Source organism: Cebidichthys violaceus, unplaced genomic scaffold (assembly GCF_023349555.1).
Source record: "Cebidichthys violaceus isolate CVI_PGR_0920_01 unplaced genomic scaffold, fCebVio1.0.p SCAF_10, whole genome shotgun sequence".
NCBI classification, from domain to species: domain Eukaryota; kingdom Metazoa; phylum Chordata; class Actinopteri; order Perciformes; family Stichaeidae; genus Cebidichthys; species Cebidichthys violaceus.
In genome coordinates, this window is record NW_027176263.1 from 1,138,285 (window position 1) to 1,166,017 (window position 27,733).

Here is a 27,733-nt window from a genome sequence, read left to right on the forward strand (position 1 = left end):
AGCTATAGAGGAGAGGGAGAAGGAGAGAGACGAACAGGACAAGATGAGGACCGCGGCAGCAGCAATGGGCGAATCGACATTGGGATGGGAAAAGGCAGACGAGAGGACATCACCGAGGAAGACAGAAGAATAAGGCATGAAAGAGAAGGCTCAGGAGACGTGCTGCATCGCCCCAACATGGAGGCGTAGCGACAGTAGCATGCATTAGAGGAGATCATTTCATTGTAGCCTAGCAGCAGCAGCAGCATCATCATCCGTCCGTCCAACCTGAGCGGAGAGGAGGAGAGCGAAGGAGAGATGGGCTCCCAGGTTGTGCAGACCCTGCGTCAGGGAGTGTGGGCATCTGTGACCGGCGGCTGGTACCACGACCCGGACCAGAACAAATTCAACAACTCATGCCACCTCTATCTGTGGATATTTCTCCTGATGTTACCCCTGTCTCTCCATCTGGTGAGTTTTTATGAGGGAACATGACGTCCAAGGCCGTGAAGGGGGTGTGCGGGGCTCACGGTACCATAGGTAGCGTTTTTTGTTTTTTTTCATGCGCGCTTTTTATCCTTTCACGGATAAACGTGCGGTGGCTCTGTGAGAAATTAACATCCCTCATTGTCTGATTGCTACTGAGGGAAATATTGGAGAAATCAACACTGTCGCAGTGTTTTTTTTCCTGCATGCAGTGACGGAACGCATGGCTGCTCCTGGATGTGGCAGTGGGAGAGACAGGAGGCGTGAAACCGCGGTTCAATGATGTTTTCATGTCATGGCCTTTGAAAATAGCTGCAACACAGGCAGCAATACTCCCAGTGATAATAACCCGAGTGAGGAACTTCCATCTGGGATATGTTACCGATGTTTACCTTGTAAGATATGTGGATATCAGGAGATTTGGAGTAAGAAAAGAAACGATACAGACTTAGTTATACAGCAGGATTTGGTGGTATGAACGAAGGAAAGAGTGGCTGCGATAGGTCAAACAGCTTGACCTGAGCTGTGATGAAGTATGATGGCAACAACAGACAACAACAAACAAACTGAGAGGGTGACCAATTAATGATCTGATGCCAGATCACTGGCAGTTGATGTGAATAAATAACTTTGACAACATTGCAGAGGATTATCAGTAACCAGTTTTATCTAGATTAGATAATAGATATTGCAGATTATGTGATGCGATTGCGGCCCACTCCCCTGCTCTCCCGTCTCAGAGCATTAAACCGGGGCTAATTTGAAGGAACTGTGAGTTCAGAATGATAACCCCAAATTAGCCACTCATGAATCAGTGAGTTAGTGAGGCAGAGCAATATATTCTGATGTGAGAGTGACAGCTCCGACGACTAAGAGCTTTGACACCAAAGCTAAAAGCTAAAAGGCTGTTACAGACAGTTTTAACAGTCTGTTTGAAAACACCCACTCTTTCCTGATCAAAAATAACACAAGCTTTCTGGTGTTAAAATTATATAAAGTTTATTAACAATTTCATCCGACGGTCACACAGAACACTCGGCACCAGATAAATGATTGCGTATAATGACACTGGACTATACATCCGCGTCGGCAGACATCCATATGTGTCTGTATTAAATATAGCAAGAATCTCTCCAGATCAGTATGACTCATGTATCAGCATGATGCACATGCTTTGTCTTCAATATTCCTGTTCTTTATGGGCCATTCCTCCCCCCGGGGATCAATAATCTTCACCAATCCACCAGTTAATCAAGATGGATCTTGTGGTTCACTGAGCCTTTGATACACATGTGTGTGGCTGCAAATAAGCTTTACCTTCAGCAGAGTTTCACCTACTAAGATGAGAAGAGAAAGCACAGTGTGAAGCATTCAATCAAACACTGTTTTCGTGGAGTCAGGACTCTGGAGATGTTGTTTTGAATTTGATAAAGCTCCTCTCCTCTCCTCTCCACAGGCCCTGCCCCCTACCACCATGGCTTTGAGCATCTACTGCACCTCCATCACAGTCTTCTTCATCCTCATCAAGCTGGCCAACTATCGGCTGCACCTGATGTTCGACGAGGGCGAGGCGGTGGTCCGCAGCAGCGTCTCTGATCTCAGCAAGGCTCCAGAGAAGAAAAGTAATGCGTCAGACTCCTGCCTGCCCGCCAGCATCAGGTAAACCCACATAGACACACTTATAATCCTTAACTGCAGCCAGAGGGATCAAGCTGAAGTAGCTGAAAAAATCCCAAAGTGGTCTCACCTTTATGGATGTATTGGAGGTCCCTCAGAGAGATATACAGCGTATGAACATTTAACAAAGGGGATTTTTGTTGCTCTCTGTGAGGTTAGTCATTACAAATTCTAGGCCAGAGGGCTAAATCACTAATGATACAACTTAATTATTTACGTGAAATTGTACATTTTAAATAATGCCACCTGGTATAACTGAACGTCGTCCCGTTTTTTTTGAGCTCAGATCGGTTTCGTGATCGAGTGTCTCAGAGTGGGATGTAGACTTTTTCCACTTAATTTCAATGACTGAGCCAGCTAATGAGGGGAGGTCAGCGATCTTCAGTTGGCCACTCTGCTCTGACAACACCTGATCTGCACAGAGACTAATAAAAGAAAACCCATCTCTCCCTGTTCCCTGTAAGAGTGTATTTCCTTTTCATTACTGGCTGTGGAGAGATGAAACTGCAAGTCCAGACACATTTTTTACAGCTTCCTCATCCCTAAAAATGAGTGGATTTTAGTTTAAAACATCAGAGGCTGGTAATGAAAGTCAGATGATTTCTTCTGAAAGAGACATGTTGATGTATCTCTATCTATTCCTTCCCCCGTCTCTTATCTTTGTCTAATAGGAAGAGCAGCACGGTCCCAGACGGCGTTGCCATGACGATGTTGGCTCTGAAACGTACCAGTCCGGTGATCCAGGTGACGGTGAAACAGACCGAAACTGACCCGGGACTGATCGGAGTGGTGAGTGACCATGAGAATATGGATGTATGGTAGAGAAAAACACTATGTTGACTTTATGTTAATCAAGTGTCCCTGGATTCTCCTTCATGCAGGACTGTTTGAAGTCAGATGAGGAGGGGAAGACCGTGGAAGGTGAAGCTGATCTTTCTCTGGGTTCGACTGAGATACAGATGGGTAACCGTGAAAGAAAGGAAAAAAATCTGAATGAATGAGTGGAGAAGCCTAACAAATGCAGATGCTTCCATAGAAGCCACGAGGCAATCTGTGGCAGGGCCGAGAGGCTGTGGCTTCCTAATGGGGCAGTACTCAGTTTTTCTGCTAATTCATCAGTCAGGCTCAGGACAGTTTCCTTTGGCTAAAACAAATTGGACTGCTGCATATTTCCAACAAGTTATTGCCATTTCTAAAACTCTCTCCCTTCTAATTATTTACTCCAAATTATGACGGATGAATTCCCCTTTTTTTCAACATTTGGTGCCACCGGTCAGCAGCCGTCACTGATCTGAGCTAAGAGCCATGATCATGGAAACATGGCTCTTAGCTCAGAGTATAGTCTTAAAATAAGTATTTTTGTAACACAGTCTAGCTTGCATTAGACTAATCTAAGAGCACAACAGGTCAGTCTTAAATTTCCTTGCAACCCAACTGAACGACTATGGGACATTTTGGACGGAGGTGTTGGACAGCGCTCTTTACTACCATCATCAAAACATCAAAGCAGGGACTATACTTTGAATGAATCGTGTTTCAGAGACTCACAAGGAGCACTGAAGCGGCTCTGGTTTGTCATTATGTACTTGTTATACTGCACAGGATGTACAGTAGGTGGTGTTATGCGCAATTGAGTGTATACTCCATTTTAAAAGAATTAATTGACCTAATTTTATATCAAACGTCTTTGGAAGTCGGCGTGACTTGTTTCGTTTTAATGAAATGATGTAAATCTGCAAAATCTGAATCATTGTTTACTGCCTGTGGAAACCCAGTCTGGGTTTGTTTGGCTGAATGTTTGCACAGGGTTTATTTACATATTGTTACGCAGCCTCATTCATATACAGATGATACTGATTCAGCTGTTGCTTGATTTAGCATATATAAAGCTAATAAAATAATAAGAGAAAAACATGTGAACATTGATAACAACTGAATAGAGGGGAAAACACAGTGTGTCACCCTAACCAACACCATTCCTCTGTATATCTTTTGATTATATTTGCACACTTCTGTGGAATATTACAAATCTTCTCTAAATGTAGGGTTTTAAATAACAATCCACATTTGAAGCTTGGCACTGTGGTTTTCTTGCAAAGCGCGCCTATTAATGATTTCTGCTGAGATGAAGGAATAAGATAGAATAGCGGAGTCAACAGAAAGAGGGAACCAAGTTCTTCTCATTTGCATTTGTATTTCAAACGTTAGATTATATTTGTTTAGGCAGTTTGGCTGCTGACATTCCCGATAGCCTGCAGAAATATTGCCATCAGCCTGGCATCAAGGTACACAAAGCAGTTTTTATCAGTTTCCTGAGAGATGACTTCCTAGTGATTCTGTTGTATGCTAAAAATGACACTGACAATATGTCAAAGTGATATGTATACGCCTATAGAATAAAGGCAGCATGAAGAAAGAAAGACATCTCTAGTCGTCACTATCGAGGCCTTGCATGTCATTTAGGGGGAACAGGTGTTTAGTGTATCGTCACATCTGTGCTGGAAGCCAACTCTGTTCCTTTTCCCTAATGCACTCGATGGCTCCTTAGACAATGTAGATTGACTTCCTTTTCTGCAAACACATCATTGTTGTAAATATGCTCAGACAAGCACAGAACTAGCAGCCAGCCAACAAGACCAGCTGACTGGTTCCAGTAAAAGTAGGACTTAATGTACGGACAGAACAAAGTCAGCTTACTGACAAAAGGGATGTAAACACTGTGGTATATTGCATCAGACATAACAAAATGTATCTTTTTAATAGCAGTAGGATTTCCCCCTTCTGCTTTTCATTTTATTGCAATGGGAAGATATGTATCTATCACTGACAAATACTGCTGTAGTGTGGGCTTTGTGTATTGTCACTGCAGCCAAATGTCCATGGCAGGGATGTTATGATTAGAGCAGTTTTATTAAAATTACACTTAAAATCAAACATTTGGATTTGCATTTCATTTCATTCCAGGACAGGGTGAGAGTGCTGCCGATGAGAGGCCTGTGGAGGGAGGCCTGCACCCAAGCCCTTCTCCAGATGATCTCTCCAGCCCCAATCCAGACCAGGCCGCCCCACTGCTGCAGGCCCAGCAGAGGACCCCATCCCGAGCTGAAAGGGAAGAGAAGCGGCCCGGATCTGCGAGTAGGACGGGGAAAATGGACGCGGACATAATTGAAACTGTGTCTGTGAAAAAAGGAGTGGACATACAGAGCTCGATGAGTGACAGAGAGCAACCGGAGCAGGAAACAACGACAGAGAAAGAGCCGTACAGAATAGAAGACTGTGAGGATAAAGACAGTGCAGACAGAGAAACAGCTGATGAAGGTCTGCCTCCCTCTAAGGGAAGTGAAGATGAGAGCGAGGAGAGTGAGGGGCAAAAAGAGCCCCCAGATGCCAACAACAACAACTCACTTGGGACTCCCCAGGACCACCAGATTGATTTCATCGACACCCCAGATTCTCCTGCACAGGTAGGCCTGCCAGGAGTTAGTTGTCTCATTTGGGAGGTCTACATTTGAAGAGTATGTTAATAGAAAGCAATTCAACTATCATTGCATTGTGATTATTTTGTACATCACTGGGTAGAACCTCTTCCCCCTTGCTTCTCAGGCTGAGCCGGTGGAGGAGACGTACTGTTCTGATGAGATTGAGGTGGTTCTGGTCGACAGCTCTGGCTCGGGGCCAGCGTCGGCTCACCTGGACGACAGCGACACAGTCAAGATCATCATCACCATGAGCTGTGACCCGCAGACTGCTGCTCAGCTGGAGGAGAGTGTCATGCAGAGTCTTCTGGAAAATGCACAGGTAGTTTTAATGTTCTACATGAAGTCATCTTTTACAGTCCAGCAGTATCACATATGTGTTCTGTATCAGCCTGTTCCAGCACTTTATCTAAGTGATGATGTTTACATTGATTTTATGGCTGAATCCTCCCATCAAATGTAAATGTTATTTATTCAAATGTTATGCACATTTCCACAAAATGTAACACAGCTTTATGAATCAGAATATTGTCAGAATAAAGCTCCCGTTGTAAAACAATTAATTGGAACCTACTGCTGAATCAAAATGTTAATGTCCTGTCATGACGTTTAAGCTCATGTCTCTATGACTGTTGCTCATGATTGTTACCTGAATGATGGACAGATTTATGTCTGAGGTGTTGTTACAGTTGGGGAATATGGTGTGTGTGTGTGTGTGTGTGTGTGTGTGTGTGTGTGTGTGTGTGTGTGTCCTACAAGGCTCAGAAGGATGCAGGAGAGTGTCGCATCAAGATCCCCGTTATCACCTTTGACTCCCCCGAGAAGGAGAAGCAGGAGGGGAAAGAGAGAGAGGAAGCGGCTGACTCAGAGGATGACCCCAGCCCGAAACAGCAACAGACAGCAAGCCAAAGTGAAGAGTTTCACCTGTGTAGAGAAACAACCACTTCTGAGTCCACCACACTGGACTGTCCAGATCCAGACCAGGAACATCTTGGTGTTCAGATAACTGACGACAGCACACAGAGCCCACAGCTGACTAACGATAACAGCTCATCAGGCATCGATGTCCACTCCCACCACGATGACACCGATCCTCTGGATCCTAATGTGGATTCACAAGGTTTCCTGCGTCTGCCTGCAGCTTTGGGCCGTTACGGGCTGGGGGGAAGGACTCACATCCGCGGGCTGAGCATGGACAGTGGGAAAGATGCTGTGCTGCTTTCAGACCGCTCACATATCACAGTATGTTGGCAGTTTAGCTCTGTCTCTATTTCTAGCTATCTCCATCCTTCTGTCCATTCATATACACAAACATTTGTCTCTTTGTCAGATGATGACCAGTTCCAAGTCAGATCTGGAGGCGAAGGAGGGCCAGATTCCCAACGAATCCAACTTCTTGGAGTTTGTTTCCTTGTTGGGGTCCCTCAGTACCAGAGGGGGAGGAGCCAGCACACAGGAAGACAAGAGGCCAGAACGCAAAGAGGAAGCGGAAGCTGCAGAGGAAGGTGAATATCAGCAAGAGGTTTCTTTACCTCCACGTCCTTTATCTGCCTGTTTCATAGGGTCAGGGTTAATGCAGATGTTTATATATGAGTGCACAAAGGAGTGCAATGTCAACATTGTAGCAAAATTAGCATTCTGGTCACCTGATGAGTGCAAATTTCACCCTCCTTTTAGCTCTGTTTTTGGTCTCCACCAACTCCATTTACCTCTTAGCTTGCTAAATGTTCCACTGTGTTCACCAGCTCGTTGCTAACTTTGTCTGCTTTGGTGCTGGGCAGGTACCAAACAGAGCTTGTTCTTTGTAAACAGCTGCCTGCTGATGAGAGAGGTTGTGGGCCTCAAATCCCAAACAATGCTAAAACTTTCCATAGCGCTGAGAGGAACAGCAGAGTCATGTGATAATTCTCACTATTGATCACTATTAGCAATGCCTTCCATCATTAACATAAGAATATTGATGAAATAGTAAAGAAATATGAATCTGGGCTTTACATTTACTGGTATAAAAAACTATTTATTTTGTTGTTTTATTAAAAAAACATTTCATTTTGATTTGCTTGCAGAGAATCTGAGCCTGACTTCCAGACAAGATGAGACGATAATAGAGACCAACACGGATAACAAACCAGAGAGACCGAAACCACCCACCAGTCTGCCTACCGACACACTAAAGGCCATACCACCCACACAAATCCCAATAGTCTCCCCTGACAGGTACACATGCCTGCATACCCACATGCTTCAAAAAATATCCACGTAACTAAATTCACTCATCCATCCAGGATGTCCAGTTGATTGTGTTTCCTGTCTGCAGTCCACAGACAGACAGAGAGAAGGATCCAGACTACGACTCCCTGCCTTCACAAACCTCTCAGTCAGAGAGCTCCATGCTGCAGGTCATCTGTAGACCAGAGGCCACCAACAAAGAAGATGCCTACACCTTCCACACTGTACACAGTAAGCAGCCACCCTCGAATTATTAAGGGTTCAAATGAAATGTTTTTTTAGTGCCGGAGACAAACTCATGTGAGTCACATCTACCAACAATAGCGTGCTGTTGATACAGTCATCCAGGTCCATGATAAGTTTTAAGATAAGATTTAAGAGTGAGAGTCCCAGTGAGACATTTGCCTTGGACATCAAAACAAAACAACAGTAAATAGACTCCATCCATAATTTAGGAGTCCATTTGTGCTGGGATAGTGTGATGGTATTTTGATCTTTTAAACAAATACACAGTATGTGTCGAAGGCTCTGCCAGCAGCTGATGGCTCCACTTTTGAATCGGCTCCAAAGCGTCTAGATTAAATGACATTTTTCGGGAAAGGTTTCAAGATGTTCAGCTTTTTAGTTGTAAGTTATACAGTTTCAGTTGTAGTCAGTTTCTCAGATGTCTGTCTGTAGCGCCAACAAAAAAAATGAAATCCCACATGATAGATTTAACTACTCATCAGCTGGATGTCAGTTATTGCACATTCAAAAGAGAAATGCTCTGACAAGTTGAATGTGTGTGTTTGACTCACCAGGAGACAGGCCTCGTAAGCTGTATGCAGAGAGAGCTCTCAACCTGCCGCTGGGAGCAGAGCTCATCACTGGCAACATGTGGTACTGCTGTCGAATCTTTTCCTCCGCCTCTTTATCATCTCTTCCTTGACCTGTAACAAATAATACCTTTTTTTTAATCCCATTTTTTCCTTTTACTGCTTTGTCTACCTGCATGTTCTCCTCCACGTTCTTCCTCTTACCTTATTGCCCTTTTCCATCTCCTCCTAAACTATCATCACTGCCTATGAAATCAGGTTTATTCCAGAGATTAACATCAGCATGTTTTATGTGTGTGTGTGTGTGTGTGTGTGTGTGTGTGTCTTCAGTGACCTGCTGTCAACTTCTTCCAACTCGGAGTGTCAGGACGGCCTGGTAGGCGGTCACGCTGACTGCCCTTTCCAGCGGCGCATCATCCCTGCACACAGGCTTCGGCCCCGAAGAACGCACCCTGAGATATTTCAGGTGTCCATCTGCTTTCACTTTTTCTTTCTTGCTCTGCATACCAATGGTCAGGGCTCTTACACATCGTTGCAAAGATGTTATTTCGAGGTACCGTGTGGGTTTTTAACCACTAGTAGTCCATAGAAGTGCAATGGAGCCTTTTTCCTAAGAGTGGGTCACTGTTTTGTTTTTTTTCTTGTGCATGCACACATGGACCCATGTGTGCATGCAAGGGTGACTTGATACCCAGTTCATCGGATCGTTTAATGCTATTGCGAGTTAACAAAGGGAGTGAACAAGAATGGCAAGCGAACATGGATGTAAATGATTAAGGTATCAAATCATTCCAGAAATTGTTTTTTTGACAAATGTTTTAACTAAATAATTATTTATTAAAAAACGTAACAAATGAATACATGAATCCATCACATAATATATCTAATTAAATCGTCAAATTTATAAAAAGGATTCATGAATAACGAAAAAATATCAATACATAAACCATAAACTGGTAAATTAGATGAGTGTTGTCTCTCTGTCAATGAGACCGTGCTGCTGTTTGAAACAGCAACCAAATAATGAGTCCTGAATCAGTCTACATCGCTGCTGGATGCAGACACAGACTCTCTACTGAATCATTAAAGCACCACCCTGTGTGAATTGTGTGTATTCATGAAAAATAAGTTGTTCTACTGTCTACTTATAATGATCCTAACTGTGTTTTGAATTGACTGTGTTTTGAAATATGCTACATGGGACATTATTTGCGTTTGTGTGTGTGTCAGGAAGAGGACTCTTTGGACGAGTCGTCGGAGACGTCCACTCAGGAGAAACCGACCAGGAAGATTTACTACAAACTCAAGCTGTTTCCTGGGAAGGTGATCAACCTTTTATATGACCGACTCACCCTGCTTGCTCTTTTGGACAGGTAATCCACAAAAAAACTGCTTGCAAACTCTTTCCACTGTTGTGCCCACACATTTAGAAGTCCCAAGTCTAGAAATCAAATCATACACATTATTCAGCTCAGAAATACAATCTGGCATTTTAGAGACATTTGTGATAAAACTATTGCAAATTCTGATAAATAAGGTAATTTCTAACACAAGAAGCTCAGTCACTGGATATTTGTTGTCTAGTCTCTTCAATACTAAAACACTCGAAACTCTACAGAACATCCTCCCTTCAATCAATTTCACTTCTGGTAAATTTCTTGTATAATATCTTTTTGATTTGATCAATTAGTGTCATGTCTTTTCAGTTTAATCAGCAGTTAAGCAGTAATTCCATCCTTGAATGTGTAATAAGCTACTGAATGCATGGGTGTAAGCTCTGTATGCCTTTGTGTGTCCTGGTTTTCTGTAGAAACCAAGAAGTTGTGGAGAATCTAGTCGCAGTGTTCATGGCCTTTCTGGTTTCCTTCCTGGGATTTGTGCTTCTTAACCACGGCTGCTTCAAAGACTTCTGGGTCTTCCAGTTCTGCCTGGTCATCGCCAGCTGCCAGTATTCCTTATTGAAGGTAAGAAAAATACAAAATCTCAGTAGAAGGTTGTCTAATCATGGCTTTGAGCAATTTAGTTGAATCCTTACTGTTTCTAAGGAACACCATTTTACTACTTAAACCAACTTGCGTTGAGGAATGAACGATGTGTGAGCTCAAAATGTGTGCCATGGTGACCTGATGTAGACGAAAAGTAAAACTGACTATGGACTTGCCGGTTCCTATTTGCTCCCCCTCACTTCCTCTCTGTTGAACGCACACATCATGTAACGATTCTGTTTTCAATTGTTTTCATGCTAATTTACAAATGGTGGTTGAGTATTGACTTCTGTTGTTTTGTTTTCCAGAGTGTTCAACCAGATGCAGCTTCACCAACACATGTGAGTTCGACCTAATTGTGTTTCACGATAGCTCAATATATGATTTCATCACGATACATTATTGAAATACGATACATTATCATATTAAATTATTACCCATCCCTACATGTGTCTACAGAGGATATGACCACTTTTGTGTCATTTTTCTGTCTGCAACCTAACATGACCAAACTCTGTATTAGTTGCAGTTTAAACCATCCTAACCTGTTTGTGTTCGTCTGTGTGTCTCCAGGGTCACAACCAGCTGGTGGCCTACAGCCGGGCGGCTTACTTCTGCATCTTCTGTGCTCTGATCTGGATGCTGGAGCACCTGCTGAGGAGGAAAGACCTGCCCGTCTCCACCCTGTACGGAGTCACCATCGTCTGCCACGACGCACTGGGCTTCTTGCGAGACCTGCTAGTGGGTAGGGATAAATGTACCAGGAGAAATACACAATTACGTCATTTGATTTATTTCCTGATCAAAACAGTAATTTGTACTTTGCAGATACTAAGAAATGCCTTTTGTTTAATTCATGAAACAGGTTTTACCTACTGCTTCCCAATCACCTTCCTGGTGGGCCTTTTCCCTCAGATCAACACCTTCACCATCTACCTGCTGGAGCAGATAGACATGCACTTTTTTGGAGGGACAGGTTGGTACAACTGTTTCTAGTCTTTTTATTTCAGTAATGCTTGTGTTCATGAACCAATGACATTTTCTGTTTTTACTGTAAACTGTAATTTCTGGATGCATCTGTGGATTTGTGGCTCTGGTTTGACGCCTGTGTTTGTGTGTGTTTTTACTGATCCTTTTTGTTATTGCACTATTCCATTTTCTGCTGAAACAATCCAAACCTCTGCTGTGGGACTAAAGGATTATCTTATTTTATCTTAAACCAGTGTATTATGTATTCAGTGTTTAACATGAATGAGACAATACAGTTTCAGGACCTCTAAGTAAAAGTGAATCCTCTTAGTGATTAAAAAAACTAAGACTATAGTATACTTGGCTTATTTGGCATTGTTTAATACTACTGCATGTATTTTCATCTTCACTCTAATTTGTGTGTCTCAGCTGCTACGAGTCTCATCTCTGCAGTTTATGGCATCGTACGCAGTCTGATCGCTCTGTCTCTTCTCTACGGTTTCTGCTTCGGAGCTCTCAAGGTACAAATTAACTGGATATAAAACAAAAACAGAGCATGGGTAGGAGACATTTTTTCCCCCAGAGTTTGTGTTCACTGTCATTCTCTTGGCTATAGGAATAAAAGAAGACGGGGAGTTCAGTTATATATTGTGTGCAGCCAGGCAATATCACCCATGTAACTAAGTAGAGCTGCAGCAACATACAAAAGTGTTGCTAGTCACCCTTCAAAAGTGAGTGCACGGTTGCAACTGCAGGGAAGAAGATTTTTAAAGTGTGAAGATCAAAAAGCAGCAGTTCTGAATTTAAAGGTGCATGATGGTGTGATTCATACCTCTGTGTGTCATTTCACCTCAGGTTGATAGCAGACCACCTCAAGGTGTCACTCAGAGAGAACCAGAACATTCTGATGTAGCATTTCAAAATTAAAGCCCTTCAAAATTGCATGCAGAAGCTAACTTCAAATCACATTCATGAGACAATTTGTCTAATTTCAGATTAGATTTTAGAGGAAATGGTGCATAGTTACAAAATCATTTCACCTCAGGTTAATAACAGACCACCTCAAGGTGTCGCTCAGAGAACCAGGACATTCTGATGTAGCATTTCAAAATTAAAGCCCTTCAAAATTGCAACTGCAGGGAAGAAGATTTTTAAAGTGTGAAGATCAAAAAGCAGCAGTTCTGAATTTAAAGGTGCATGATGGTGTGATTCATACCTCTTTGTGTGTGTGTGTGTGTGTGTGTGTGTGTGTGTGGTTACAGGAGCCGTGGGATGAGCAGCACACCCCAGCCCTGTTCTCTGGTTTCTGTGGCCTTTTGGTGGTATTCTCCTACCACCTCAGCAGACAGAGCAGCGACCCGTCCGTGCTACTGTGAGTATCAGTGTGTGTGTGTGTGTGTGTGTGTGTGTGTGTGTGTGTGTGTGTTTGCATGCCCACACCGGGCCTGGTTGCTATACACCTACTCCTCAATATTTCTTCAATTCAAAATTAGAGAGGTGCATGGGGGAAAAAAGAGAGCTGAATTAATCGAAGAAATGAAAGCAGAGGGTTGATGTTTATACTAAACTCTTTATTTGTTGAGTACTTTCATGACATATTCTGCTCAAGTAGGCTGGTCTTTAGCTGTTAAAAGCCAAATAAAAGATATGTTTGAGATACAAATTAATATTTTTTTATAAAAATGAAAAGTCTTTCCTCTTTTTATTTTTGCTGTCAGTTGATTTAGGGTTTGTAACAGCAATCTCTTTCAAATACCATTCTCTCATTCCTACACATGTGACTTATTTACAGCTCTCTGGTTAAGTCAAAGATAATGCCCGCTTTGGTGGAGAGTGAGGAAGAGGAGGAGGAAGACACGGACAGTAAAGACCCACTACCTGAGAAACTGCAGAACTCTATGGTAACTAAAGAAGATTATGTAGAAATGAACCGATGTAATGTGTTTGTGTTTGAGTGTTATTTTTACTCCTCTGAGCAGTAATTGAACAGTTTTTATTGTTTTGAATTGCAACAGAAAATCAAAGCTCATTAATAACATGCACCTGAGTTGTGGAATTCATACATACGATATATGAGAGGGCAGAATGTTGTAACTAAATAAATAGTAAAACAATGCTTGCTGTCAATCACTATGTGGGATTACAGGGAATTATGAATCAGAGAAAACAAGCCTTTACTGTATTAATGGGGATGGTGAAGCGCTTAAATCTTCTCGAGCGGCTGCGTCTTTGATCTCCAGGAATTAAAGGCTGAGAACGATCAGACAGAAATAAACTCACACATAAATGAGTCTGATAAACGAATGTGTTTTCATCCAGTGTAGATTGTTAATGATTGCCGCTCTCTCTTTTGTGCTCTGCAGAAGGAGATTCTGCTGTCGGATGTAGTCGTGTGCTCTGTTGCTTACATCCTAACCTTCGCCATCACTGCGAGTACTGTGTTTCTGTCTCTCAAGGTGAGGTCCTCGATTATTTCCGTCTTTACTTTGCAGTTTGCAGGAATACTAACTCAAGTGTTCTAATTATCCATTCTCATCATGTTTCTTTCCTTGCAACTTGTCTCCAGCCCTTTGTGACCATCGTGCTGTACGCTCTGGCGGGGACTGTGGGGTTTGTAACCCACTACATGATCCCCCAGCTGAGGAAGCATCACCCTTGGTTGTGGATTTCTCATCCGGTTCTCAAGACCAAGGAGTACCACCAGTTTGAACCCAGAGGTCAGCATGCCTACTGTTGCCTACTACTCCTACTTTCGGAGCTAGAGCTGCTCGATACTTCCATTGGGAAAAAAGTTTGCTTCTTGGCAGGAGTAAAATAGGATGAGGCATTTGGAAATGTCTTGTCATGAAGAGTGCAATGATAAAATAACAACAAATATATGCTTATAGAAACCCTGAACTAGGTTGTTATTGCTGCTTGTGTTACAGAGGACGCTGTGCTGATGTGGTTCGAGCGACTCTATGTGGGGCTCCTGTGCTTTGAGAAGTACGTGGTGTACCCCGCCATCGTGCTGAGCGCACTCACCAATGACGGCTTCGCCCTCAGTCATCGCAAGAAGCTGGGAATCCAGTGAGTGGACACACGCAGCCACAAACACACAGCATCACATTACCCACATATGTCTGCCTGTCCATCCAGTGTGTGTGTGTGTGTGTGTGTGTGTGTGTGTGTGTGTGTGTGTGTGTGTGGTGAACCACCTGGTGAATCTGTTGTCTAAACTCCCGTTTGTGCCGCCTCCAGCTGCGATGTTCTCCTGACAACAGTTGCTGGACTGAAACTCCTGCGTTCATCGTTCTGCGACCCCAGCTTCCAGTTCCTCACCCTGCTCTTCACACTCGTCTTTTTCCACTTCGACTGTCCACACTTCTCCGAGAGCTTCCTGCTGGACTTCTTCATCATGTCTATTGTTTTTCATAAGGTGGAATCTCACACACACACACACACACACAAACACACACACACAAAACCACTAACAATAAGATGCCACCCAGTTGCATTATGGGAATTGTAGGAACAAGTATTTTGGTTTGACTCATATTAGGGAATAAAAGTCAGGATGTATCCATCTGTGACTTCAATTTTGACCATTATCTTTTCTAATTCTGTCTCTTCTGAGTACCTCAACTTTATGGAAGTGCGATACCTAATCACAGAGGACGACTACTTTAAAGATAATCCGTAACAAAAAATGTATTGTGAGCTGATTAAAAGGAAACATTAACTTATTTTTTTTAAAGATCTTGACTGAAATGTCACTGTAGGAAACCATGAAATATGACATATTCAGTGGTGGAGATTAATTGTATAGGCCAGCATTTGACCACAGAGGGCTCATCAACCTTTATGGTGGTGTGGAGGGATGTAATAGATATCATGTTATTTGGCTATGTGACAAAGGTTGTTTGAGTTAGATAACTGTTGAGGTCTGTTTGTTGGACACTGACTGTGTTGTTTCTGTTTCTGTAGATGCGTGAGCTTTTGCTGAAGCTCCATTTCATCCTGGTTTACATCGCTCCCTGGCAGATCGCCTGGGGCAGCGCTTTTCATGCCTTTGCTCAGCCTTTTGCAGTGCCTCGTATCCTTTCTCTAAGACCTGTTTGTGTGTGTGTGTGTGTGTGTGTGTTTGTGTGCAGTACCTGCTCTTCTTTCCTTTACTGGTGTGTGTGTACAGACTCAGCCATGCTGCTGCTTCAGACTCTGCTCACCACCGTCTTCTACACCCCGCTGGCTCCATTCCTGGGCAGTGCAATCTTCATTTCTTCCTATCCGAGGCCCATCAAGTTCTGGGAGCGAAACTACAAGTAAGGCCACGATGAGTCACTCCGAAACTGAAAATGATTTGCTGTAGCATTGAGAGTCTAGATTGAGGAAATCTTGAAAAGCTGATCCTTAAAGAACTGCCCAAATTGTCAACATAACCGACGAACAGACTCAAACCAACAATGCAATAATAGTTAATTGTACTAACAAGTACTTTTAGACAGCCTGATGTACAGTTGCTTATTGCTCTGTGCTATTGACCTCCATTGTAGTTAAAAAAAACTATTACAAAGTTTAATGAGCCACACTGTTGCACTGCGGTAGATGCTACATATTTTGAGTTAATCTCACTTACATCATCTGTTAATACTCATTAGAACAGCATAGGTGTATTAATCTGCGGCTGAAAATAGTCACAAATAATAATTTCATCCTGTTTGAGTGACGTTTTCAAAAGACTACAGTGCCTCGCTGTTTCAGGAACTTACTGAGCCTTTAAAAAATAATAAAATAAAAGCATGTATTTGTGTCCTGCTTTTAAAGATTTACAGCTTTAGTAGAAATAAATGGCATCGCAGTGCTAGACACGGTAGGGAAGTATTGAGAAATTGGCTCATGTTTTCTTTCATATAATTCATGAATTTTAATAATGACATCAACATTTTTATTTACTGAAAGAGAAATCAATCCCATCCTTTAGAGCGGAGCTGGGCAGATTAGCGGATAGACACACCCCTCTGTTCCTTCTTTACTTATTGATGGGAGAGATTGTCTCACTGAGAGTAGTTCTGCAGGTTTGTCAATGTGAACTTCAGCCAAACAACAAGTCAACAAAAAATACCACATGGACAACAACTGAGACTACAGAATAGTTCAGTCTCAAAAGATCTAGTTTCAAGTTTGTCTGGTGGCTGTGGAGGTTTTTTTTTAAATTTTTTACAGTGAACAGTAGACGGCATCAAATAAAATGCAGGAGGTCAAATACTGAAATCTTGAGCTTGCTTTTTGGGAAACTTTACAATGATAATATTAGTTCACTAAATTATTTCAAGAAGATTTATGTTCAAATCAGTGTATTTCAACATCATCATTCTAAAATGGGTTTTAATTCTCAAAACTGACTCAGATGGATGTGTAAGCTGTTGTCCCATCAGCTGCAACATTTTACATTACTTTTTGACTTCTTCTTGGGCTCAACAGTCTATAGCTTTTACCGTTTATTTTTGTCTCCCGTCTATTGCAGCACAAAGCGTATCGACAACTCGAACAGCAGATTGGTGTCCCAAGTAGATAAAGAGACAGGTGAGTTCTTTCTAACAGGCTATATTTTTAAATCAAGAAGTCATTTATGAAAGATTACTTGTGAATCTTTTGGATGAAGATAATTTGTCTTCATAAAAAAGCTACAAATTAACTTCTTGTAGTTTAGAATCAGTAAGGGAAGAAAGCAGCCAGGCTATTTTTTTTTGTCCTTTCTTGAAAGCCATTCATCCATCTTTCTGTTTTTTTCCTCGCAGGATGTGATGATAGCAACCTAAACTCCATCTTTTACGAGTACCTGACTCGCTCGCTGCAGCACTCACTTTGTGGCGACCTAATGCTGGGCCGATGGGGGAACTACAGCGCCGGAGACTGTTTCATCCTGGCTTCTGACTACCTCAACGCCCTGGTCCACCTCATCGAGATCGGCAACGGGCTGGTCACTTTCCAGCTGAGGGGCCTGGAGTTCAGAGGTAAAGTTTGACCCTTCATACCTCCCTTCCATTCTCCATCCATGAAATGATACGCCAACTCGCCATTTGACTTAATACCTCCAACTCTCTCCATCCCAGGTACATACTGCCAGCAGCGAGAGGTGGAGGCCATCACAGAGGGAGTGGAGGAAGACGATGCGTGCTGCTGCTGCGAGCCGGGTCACTTGCCCCACATGCTGTCGTGCAATGCGGCCTTCAACCTGCGCTGGCTGGCCTGGGAGGTGATGGCCACCAAGTACCTGCTGGAGGGTTACAGCATCAGCGAGAACAACGCCGCCACAATGCTGCAAGTGTACGATCTCCGAAAGCTACTCATTACCTACTACCTGAAAGTACGTTTCGTTTGTATCTGTTTATGCATGTGCATTTTACAGATGTCGTACAGTTATATGACCGTAGTTAAAGTAAACAGTATGCAAAAAAGTATTGCCTCTTTAACTGGGCAACATATTTATATTAATCAGGTCAGGCTGAATTTAGCTCATTCAGATGTGGAAGGAGTTCTTTTTTTGAAATCACTGTTATTACTCTATGTGTTGTTTGCTCCTTTTCTTCTGATTTAAAGCATGTTACCCGAGCATGTTACTGCAGGATCTCTTTTTTGGTTTATTTAAGCTGTTATGTAATCATTCTGATTATATTGAGTCACTGGTATTGAAAGATGACCAATACAGCTTTGATAGGGCATCAGCCTTTGTTATATTCAATCACGCTCTCTTAAGTGGCAGATTGAAATTGAATATTCCACTTGTCTCAACCGGCTCTTAAAGATTTTCGGGCCAAAAGGTTAAAGTCTTAAATGGATAATTGGGTGTCTCATGCATTAATTATTATTGCAAATGGCAGTTTGCCAAAAGTAACTCCAAATGTGGTCAGCAGCTACACAGTCAATTCTTTCTCTTGGTCTTTCCTTATGTTTAGTATTTTGCTTTCGTCTGGTCCTTCCTTCTTCTTCCCTCCCTCCCTCCCTTCGTCCCCCTCTCCCCTCAGAGTATTATCTACTACCTGATCCACTCTCCAAAACTGTCCACGTGGCTCAAGGACGCCACCGTCCAGGAGGCGCTGCAGTCCTACACCAAGTGGCACCACATAGAGCGTGACCCTCAGGTCTTTAGTGTGAAGATCGATGAAGACTACGTGCACTGCCTGCAGGGCGTGACACGTGCCAGCTTCTGCAACGTCTACCTGGAGTGGATCCAGCACTGTGCTGGGAAGATGGAGACGGTACACCACTTAATGATTATTCTATCAGACTTCATTATGGGTTAGAGCAACTAACAGTATTTCTTTTTCTCACTTAAATGAAGTGAATAGTCTTAAAAAAAATCAGATAATAGTGGAAAAAGCCCAAGTTGATATATTTAAATTAACAGTTTATTGCCTGACAGCAATTACCAAACATATACAGTACTGCACTTGGTATATAAAAGATAAAAAAGATCTCTTTAAAGTATCAAATGAAATAGGAAAAAATTCCCCTTTGAATGGAAACCTCCTTTAAAATGATATCATAGAAAGCGAATAATAAAAACATTGCTGATTTTCTGTTAAATAATTGTTTTACTTCTCCTATTTTTAATTAATGTGAAATGAGTAAAAGGAAAGCAAAAGTTGCATTATAGTGAAAATGAACTGTCACACAACTTTTGTAATCTCATAAGAAGAACACAACAATTTAGCAGAATCTGTACTTTTTTATCTTTGTCTTATACGCCAGTAGCTTCATGTCTCCCTGTCTTTGTGTTTGTGTCCAGACTGTGGACAGTGATGAAGACTCTCCTTTAGTGACCCTGTCTTACGCTCTCTCCGTCCTGGGGAGGAGATCCCTCGGCACGGCCTCACACAACATGTCCAACAGGTAAACCTTGTTTCAGCCAAAGAGCAAAACAAAGATATTAATGAAAATCCCTGATATCACTCTCTGAATCGAGTCATGTGAGACGATCATGGGGACAACAGTCAGTTATTCGGCACTCTCACTATGAACTAAAGAATAATTGTGCTTGCAATGGGGTCCAATTGTGTCTTGACATGTATGTATCTATGCAGGAATTCCTTCAATGGAAAACAGTTTTCTTCTTCAGAAAGCATTGAACGCTTCCCTGACCACAATTTTTAAAAACTCTGTAATGCCCTCCAAGAAATTTATGATTCGGCGATTTCTAAAAAGTTTGACTTAACCAGACTTAAGTTTATTGAGTAACTCATTAATGAAATACAAATTAACTCAAAACCACCCACAACATTTTTTAAAAGACATCAGGAAAATAACAATATACCACTGGAAATGTAATACTCTAAACTGTAATAGTGTGTTTTTCTGCATTAAGGATCATATATATTTTTTTCAAGTTTTTTTCTTGGTTTCATGTTTTTTAGATAAATGCAAAAATTACACATCGTTGTCCAAGTCTAGTGGTTGAAAATGTGCTGAAAAACGATTACTAATATTATCCGTAGCAGTAGATATTTACCTGCAGTATGACAGATACACCAGAGGGGGGCATTAGCAGCTAAATCTTTAACTATACACATAATTCAAACAGATATTGGTCGCTGCACTCGTGACTTTTTGTCATGTTTCATAGTATCTTAACCCCCCTCTTCTTTCTCTCTATTTTTTCTCCACAAACCTCTTCCTTCAATCACAAAGTCTGGAATCATTTCTGTACGGTTTCAACACCCTGTTTAAAGGAGACTTCCGCATCGCCACCAAAGACGAGTGGGTTTTTGCTGATCTTGACCTCCTGCAGAAGGTGGTGGCTCCTGCGGTCAGAATGAGCCTCAAACTGCATCAGGTAAAGTGCGCTGTGCTTTTAAATGGCTGCTGCTGTAACTCTGGGATTGTAAAACGTTTATCACTAGTTTTACAATTCTGTAAATACACAGACATTTGTGCATCCTATCAAGTTTGTAATATCTTTCTGGTGGTCCTTTCTCATCCCGGGAGTAGATGTTTTCCCTGATATCTGATCACAACTCCACTGTGCTCCATCATAACCTTTCCTGTCCTTTCAGGATCACTTCACCTGCCTGGAGGAGACAGAGGAGGCCTCTATCTTGTACGAAGCCATCACAAACTACCGCAGCAGCCTGGTCATCTGCCACGAGAGTGACCCCGCTTGGCGTAAGGCGGTGCTATCCAGCCGCGACACGCTGCTCACAATGAGACACATGATCGACGACGGCACGGACGAGTATAAGATCATCATGCTGTACAAACGCCACCTCAGCTTTAAGGTCATCAAGGTAAAAGGGCTGAGGGTGTCTGTGGTTTGGATCTGTATTTAAATTTGTATTTAAATTTTGTTATGCAAAGTGAATTAATAATGTGAGATGGTGAGACATGTCAAACAGCCCTGTAGTGTGCATAAAGTATTAAAGTTAACAACTAAGACAATGTTTAAAAGTTCATCTGAGGGGTGTGGTACCAAACAATCATCACAATGACTTTTCTATGAGTACGACTGAGGCACAAACATGAAATATGATCACAAGTGATCACCTGAGGCCCTGATCAGATGCATGACAAAATGACAGGGGTTCATCCATGTTTTTGGCTCTGCAGTGCAAAGTGCTCAAATTGCAGCTTAACTCGCGGCACTTAAAAGTTTAAATTTGTCCAATATTAAAACACGATGTCAAAGGAAGAGTCCGACATTTTGGGAAATTGATACCACTCGTGTCTCTCATTAAATATGAAGCTACGGCTAGTCTTAAAACGTAATGGTCCTTTAAAAAGTAATTATTGAGATAATTTATATTTCACAACTATATATATTTTGTGTTTGATCTGGTCTCTCTCTGCAGATCAATAAGGAGTGTGTGCGAGGTCTGTGGGCTGGCCAGCAGCAGGAGTTGGTGTTTCTACGGAACCGAAACCCGGAACGAGGCAGCATCCAGAACTCAAAGCAGGCGCTGAGGAACATGGTGAACTCGTCCTGCGACCAGCCACTGGGCTACCCCATGTATGTCATTCACAGCCGTACTAAGACGAGCAGAGCATGGCACTAACATCACAAGGTTTTGAATTGAATGTAATGTTTGGATTTTATGAAAGTTTCTGCGTTGTTGCTCACTTTGCCTTTGCAGAATGCATGTTTTTATTTTTTACTTTTTGTATTTATAAGGATCAGTGTGTAGCATTTAGAGGGATCTATTGGCTGACATTGAATGATAGTAATAAGTATGTTTTCTTTAGTGTATTATCACCCGAAAACAAATTTCAGTTGGTTGCAATCTGCAATCTCACCACTAGATGCTGCAAAATCCAGCACACTGCACCTTTAAGTTCCTATCGTTACACTTTTGTCTATGTACATGGATCCTTTGTTGCTGATAGCATGACTTTTATTTTATTGTCTTCAAGGTATGTGTCACCACTAACAACATCGTACGCGGGAACACACCGTACGCTCCGCAGCATCGGAGGAGGTGCTTTAAGCCTGGACGCCATTCGATCCTGGCTCTGCTCTAAATGGTTACGGTCAGTTTCTAAATAAACACATTTTCGCCTATTTAAAAACTTACACACACTTGCTCACTTAGTCAAGAGTGCAGTCTTTACCTTCTTGCCTCCTTAGGCTAACCCTCCCCCTGTTGCTGTGCTCTTCAATGAACAGTCATCACATGCTTTAGTCCCTCGTCATTTTTTATTTAATTCTGTCCGGTGGGTGAAAAGACAATGCTGTAACCAAAAGGTCACAGGTTCAGTTCCTGGAACATCCATCAGTCTCTGAGGGTCCTTGAATAAGATTCTCAGAATAAGATTAATTTATTTGGCATTAGTTCGAGCACACACTTGAGAGTAAAAACTCACATTTTTCTTACAGCCTCAGGTCACATGTGTAATCACTTTCAGCTGAGGGTTATTGCTCAGTCTTTCATCTTGTGCAGCTAAGATTCATCGGTTAGACATATTATGTTATGAGATATGATTTAAATTTTGGAGTCTATAAATAAGTCTATAAATAAGACTCAAAGACTGCAAAATGGGTTGTATTCAGTTTATTACTTGCAGCATTTTCCAGCACACAATGTAATGTACTTTATGTCCGTCACATCTGCAGCGGTAAGTTTCAATTTGTCCCTGCTGGTCAGTTAAAAAAAACATGTTTATAAGCGATTCTCCTAAGATTAGGAAAAGTAATTAAGTATCAAGCTGACAAAACAATATTAAGTGTTTTGAACTGTTAAAAAATGCCCAGACTCTCCAGGTTAAAGGTAAAGTTACAAGAGGCAAAGCGTTGCGATGACGTACGAGACGACAGTAGCCTCATAATGTTCTCTTGTTCAACTGGTTGTATTTGATGTAAATCATTCCGGATCAACTGCAAACTGTTGCGTAATGCAGAGTGAGTGCTTCTCTGTGGATTTACAGACATTGACTTAGTTGAAGTCAGTGTTGGGGAGGGACTTCCCTGCCAACTTAATGTAGTTTTAAATACATGCACAGGAGTGACAGTGGGAGTGCAAACTTGAGAGAAAGAGGACTGCAGAGTGAAGGGCAGCCAAAAGCTTTGACTCTTGTTGTTGCTCCTTCCTTCCCTCCCTTCCTCCATCCTCTCTTTGACATATTACCTTCAGCATAGCTTATTGTAAAGGCTCTGCATTAACCTCTGCAGGTCAGCTAATGTGTTTGTGTGTGTGACTCTCTTAAGCTTCTTAGAGGATGAGTTTTCCTTAGATTAGATTAGTTTGTAAATCCTGTTTCATCGACCTCGAGTTAAAGGTGTCTTAATTTCAGTAAGTAGCCGAGGAGCCAAGGAGATGGGGTGTGCCTTGCCAGCTAGAACACATTTAACTAATTTAAGAGGCAGGCTGCACTAGTGTGTGTCACATATGCTAGCACAGTTACGTAACATCTCTATTTATGTGTGGTTAACCAGCTGGAATTGTCGAGGCTTGCTAAATTTTTGATGGCCCTTTGCCAGTTTGTGTGCCTTGCCCTGATGTGGACATGAATAAATAAATCAAAGCTGTGTGCTTGTGTGTGTGTGTGTGTGTGTGTGTGTGTGTGTGTGTGTGTGTGTGTGTGTGTGTGTGTGTGTGTGTGTGTGTGTGTGTGTGTTCTGCAGGGTGCGTAAGGACAACCTGACCAGCTGCAACAGTGGTGTGAACATGGAGGATGTGGACTGCGGAGCTGGTGGTTCGTCCTCGCTGAGCCACAACCGCCCGTCCTCCGTCACGTCCAACAGCCTGAGCCTCTACCAGCACAGAGCCAGGACAACACACAGCCGCAGACACCACAACGCAGGTACACACAAACACACACACACCAACGTGTCTTATCCTTCTGGAAAATGTCTATTGACTACATTTATTCCAGAGTCCCTTACTGAAAACCTAACCAGGACCTTATTTAAACCATAATCCTAAAATGAAGTCTAAACTTCCCAAAAAAAAAAAAAAAATGTAACTTGTGAGTGGGCTGCCAGGTTTGGACTTGAAGAAAAGCAAATACAAACTCAATGCAGATACATACAATAATATATACAGTGATGTTGTTTTTATTAATTTTTCAGTAGTTTTCCATCTTTATTTGTAAAATGAGACTAAAAAAACGTATTAAAGTTGAATGAATTCAAATTAAAAGTTGAATTCATCAGCAATAAAATGCACCATTGCTCAATTCAGCACCCCCTAATGGGTTCTAATGCTACCTTTATGTTTCTGTTTTCAGGCAGTTTGATATTGAATATGTTTGCAGTGGATACTGTGTGATACGAACAATGAATCATTATTACTTCTAAAACGTTCATTACCTTTGTCACGATCTCGAGAGCAGGCAGCAATGGGAAGGACCCACACGAGGAGAGACAGGCATACGTGCGCAGTTAAATTACTCAATGAACGAATAATAGAGTTCAAAAAGCAGGCAGGAACAGTAGGCAAGTAGCACGAAACCAAAACTCCATGTGACGAAGGACAAACCTATAAATGCACAAGAAACTAATCAGACAGCATGACACTGGTGGAGAGACATGAGGGCAGATTAATTCAACACAGGTGATACACAGCAAAAAGGAGGGAAAAAAACACAAAGACAGGAATTACAAAATAAAACAGGAAGTGAAAACTATGACAACTGAAGTTAAACAGTAGTCTAATTTAATGTTGTTTATTTTAAGTACATAATAATAATATTGTTTGTACATAAATGATTTATTTGATTATATATCATCAAAAACATTGTGTTAGTTCAGTCACGTTTTATATTTTTATATCCGATTTATAAAAGTATGTAATTCAGTGTGTGTGTGTGTGTGTGTGTGTGTGTGTGTGTGTGTGTGTGTGTGTGTGTGTGTGTTTCTACAGCCAGGAGAGAGTACCGCAGTCGCTCAGTGCAGCCTCAGAGTCAGCGTCCCCCTGTCAGCAGCCAATCAGGGCCTATTCTGGACTCAGGCTCCACCCACGGACTCGTCCAGCGTCTGTCAAACAGTCAGCTGTCCTTTAACACATCCATAGCCTCTATATTCTCCCAGGTATTCACACACACACACACACACACACACACACACACACACACACACACACACACACACACAACGTTAAGCTTCCGACCTTGCTTTAGCTTCCTTTACTCTGAGAATACATCGATGTCTCTCTCTCTCATCAGGTCCCTCGTCTCTCAGGAGCAGGTGGGATCAGCTCGCAGCTCCAGGCAGCGCAGCATCAGCAGCGCTCCAGCCAGGTACGAGCTCCTTCCACTTCTGTACATCCACACCGTCTGTTAGCCAACACACTACAGAACATGGTTGAAAGATTAAAATGTCACAGCTGGCAAGTCTGGTCATACTGCACTTCTTGGATTCACACACACAAAAAGGCATGTTAGATAATGTATTAGACTGAAATCTAACATATAAAGACTTCACGTACCACATACAAAGGGCGATATTCACATTAAAGGAAAACACTGTACAAATTCAAGATTTAGAAAGAAAACATCCTGACATGCCAAATAGTTGCACTTCCAAGTTACTATAAATGTAGTGCCTGTCTGAAACATGAGGTGACAACAATTTAGTAGTGTTATGTTTCTCAGTAAAACCCCTGCTTAGATGTGACTCATGAATTGAGTTGATGTTATTACCTCTACTTAGTTTTAAAATGCATTCAAGAAACAGGTCCAGAGCTGATGGCCAAAGCATGTGATTATAGTGTATTATTGACAACAAGCTATTCTTAGACACAGCCTGCTGTCTCCGATAATTGTTTGTGCATGAGCTTGTTTGTGTTTTCCGCTCCCATCTCAGTGATTACTGTACACTACTGTCTTTCCCCAGGTCTCCTCGTCTTCGTCCACTCTCAGCTTGCTGTTTGGGAAGCGTAGTTTCTCCAGTGGCCTGGTTATCTCTGGGCTGTCCGCTGCTGAAGGGGGCAACACCACAGATACACAGTCCTCTTCGAGCGTCAACATCGCCATGGGGCCCTCGCACAGGTCCAGCAGCAGAGCCACACAGGTAGGGAACTAATCAACTGGTAGACATGCAACGTCCCTGCCTCTTATACACAAGCTGCACCCTCCTTATACAGAATGTGGTCCTCTCATTACTAGATTCACTCGAGTCTGCAGGAGTGCATACAGAACAACATGTAGCTTCATATTTAGTGTACAGACATGAGAGTGGTATTTATCGTCACATCTAACTCTCAGCATAAAAAGCAAATAAGCGTGTTTCCAAAAATGTCAAACTTTGCTTTTAATAAGTATTTGAATATCACGGACGGATCATCTTGACATTTCCTATAAGCACATTCATGCTTCCCAGTGAAAGACCTTCAGGTAGCATGAGGGCTGTAGCTCAAAATCTAATTAACAGAGGTGATCCCCCATCTGGACAAAATGTAAATTTCTAGCTCTACTATTTGTAAAATGCTCCATAACATCAAATTATTACTGTAGTCTGTTGCTTGTTCAATCCAACACTTTTAATTGGGAACAGGCGGCAACTACCAAGTCTCAAAAGTGAAGCCAATGCGGAAGAGCCTTAAACTTGCATTATTTTTAATGGCCAGCAGAGGGCGACTCCTTTGGTTGCAAAAAGAAGTCTTATTGTATGGAAGTCTATGAGAAAATGACCCTACATCTTACTTACATCATTACAGAAGGTTTCAAGTCTTTATTTTGTAAACTATGGTCCCATTTAGAGTGAAATAGACCTCAAAGTAGGGTATGCTTCAGAGTGTGGCTGCCTTGTGATTGACAGGTTGCTACCAGTAACCTACAGTCAGGTAGTTGTCCGTGTTTTCGTCTTAAAACTTTAACCTTTTCACAGTGAGTTTTCAGTTTGTGAAACTTAATTGTAACATTTTGGCCGCCTACAAATGTGTTACTCAGCATTCGGTTGTACTTAGCTCCACCCTCTTTTGTCATTTTGTTCAAAAGCAAGATGGCTACGGCCAAAATGCCAAACTTGAGACTTCAAAACAGTAGTCCACAAACCAATGGGTGATGTCATGGTGACACCGTCCGCTTCTTACATACAGTCTATAATTAGCATGTGTAACTAATGTTGCAGTGAGTTTTAAGTCAGTAAGGCAAAAGTATTCTTATGAGAGTATCTTTCATATCACATAATTAGGATACTTCAGATGTAAAATGATGTATGACCAGTATAGGCTATGAACAAAGAATATTTCTCTAATGTGGCTGTTCCTTGCCTCCCTCTCTTTTCTCCTTCTCAGTGGACATCAGAGCCATATGAGAGTATAGACGCGTCCTACTCCAACGCAGCCGTCACGTTGAAAGACGGCATGCAGTCAGGTGACCGAGGCTGCAGCCAGGGATTAGATGAGACCCAGGAGGACTCAGCATCTGTCTCAACAGCTCCGGAGGCGACTGAACAAAAGACTGTCTGAGAGAGAGACAACACACACGCACACATATGAGAGTGCCCATATACAGAGAGGACTGTATGAAAAGTTACACATATACACAAACATACAGAGGATTGTATGAGAAAACACCCATGCACACGAACCTGCCTCTTCTCCTGTCCTCAGCATGTGGTCTCACCTTGTTGTCTGAATGTAAACAAGTCTGAAAACATGATCTTGGATCCGGTTGATGAAATAAAGACGTTTTTAAATGAGGCTGC

At 42.1% G+C, this 27,733-nt stretch overlaps 1 protein-coding gene across 3 annotated transcripts; it reads left to right on the forward strand.

The window, feature by feature from the left end:
- pcnx2 (pecanex 2) lies at positions 1-27,728 on the forward strand. 3 transcript variants are annotated; one of them, XM_068719691.1, is made up of 40 exons: positions 1-450; positions 1,922-2,124; positions 2,814-2,931; positions 3,024-3,105; positions 5,107-5,606; positions 5,746-5,940; positions 6,378-6,860; positions 6,949-7,123; positions 7,685-7,835; positions 7,936-8,078; positions 8,648-8,726; positions 8,993-9,128; positions 9,893-10,035; positions 10,473-10,626; positions 10,956-10,988; positions 11,221-11,392; positions 11,513-11,623; positions 12,046-12,137; positions 12,879-12,988; positions 13,409-13,517; positions 13,980-14,072; positions 14,183-14,333; positions 14,544-14,685; positions 14,857-15,034; positions 15,583-15,691; positions 15,788-15,917; positions 17,120-17,178; positions 17,394-17,609; positions 17,709-17,962; positions 18,621-18,854; positions 19,385-19,488; positions 20,284-20,428; positions 20,649-20,879; positions 21,441-21,598; positions 22,000-22,116; positions 23,708-23,886; positions 24,948-25,114; positions 25,249-25,323; positions 25,919-26,095; positions 27,321-27,728. In XM_068719691.1, exons 1-40 carry the CDS (start codon positions 298-300, stop codon positions 27,492-27,494), a joined length of 6,435 nt encoding a protein of 2,144 aa, XP_068575792.1. In that variant the 5' UTR covers positions 1-297; the 3' UTR covers positions 27,495-27,728. The 3 variants fall into 3 exon arrangements, with proteins under 3 accessions (XP_068575792.1, XP_068575800.1, XP_068575808.1); XM_068719699.1 differs by having other exon boundaries at positions 6,384-6,860; XM_068719707.1 differs by having other exon boundaries at positions 3,024-3,063.
- The last annotated feature ends 5 nt before the right edge of the window (positions 27,729-27,733 follow it).

Excerpts from the sequence above, each read along its gene's own strand:
- pcnx2 (XM_068719691.1), top strand. The coding sequence starts at position 298 with ATGGGCTCCCAGGTTGTGCAGACCCTGCGTCAGGGAGTGTGGGCATCT. Across the intron at positions 7,836-7,935 it reads CCAATAGTCTCCCCTGACAG|TCCACAGACAGACAGAGAGA; the intron begins GTACACATGCCT and ends TCCTGTCTGCAG. Across the intron at positions 26,096-27,320 it reads CCAGCAGCAGAGCCACACAG|TGGACATCAGAGCCATATGA; the intron begins GTAGGGAACTAA and ends TCTCCTTCTCAG.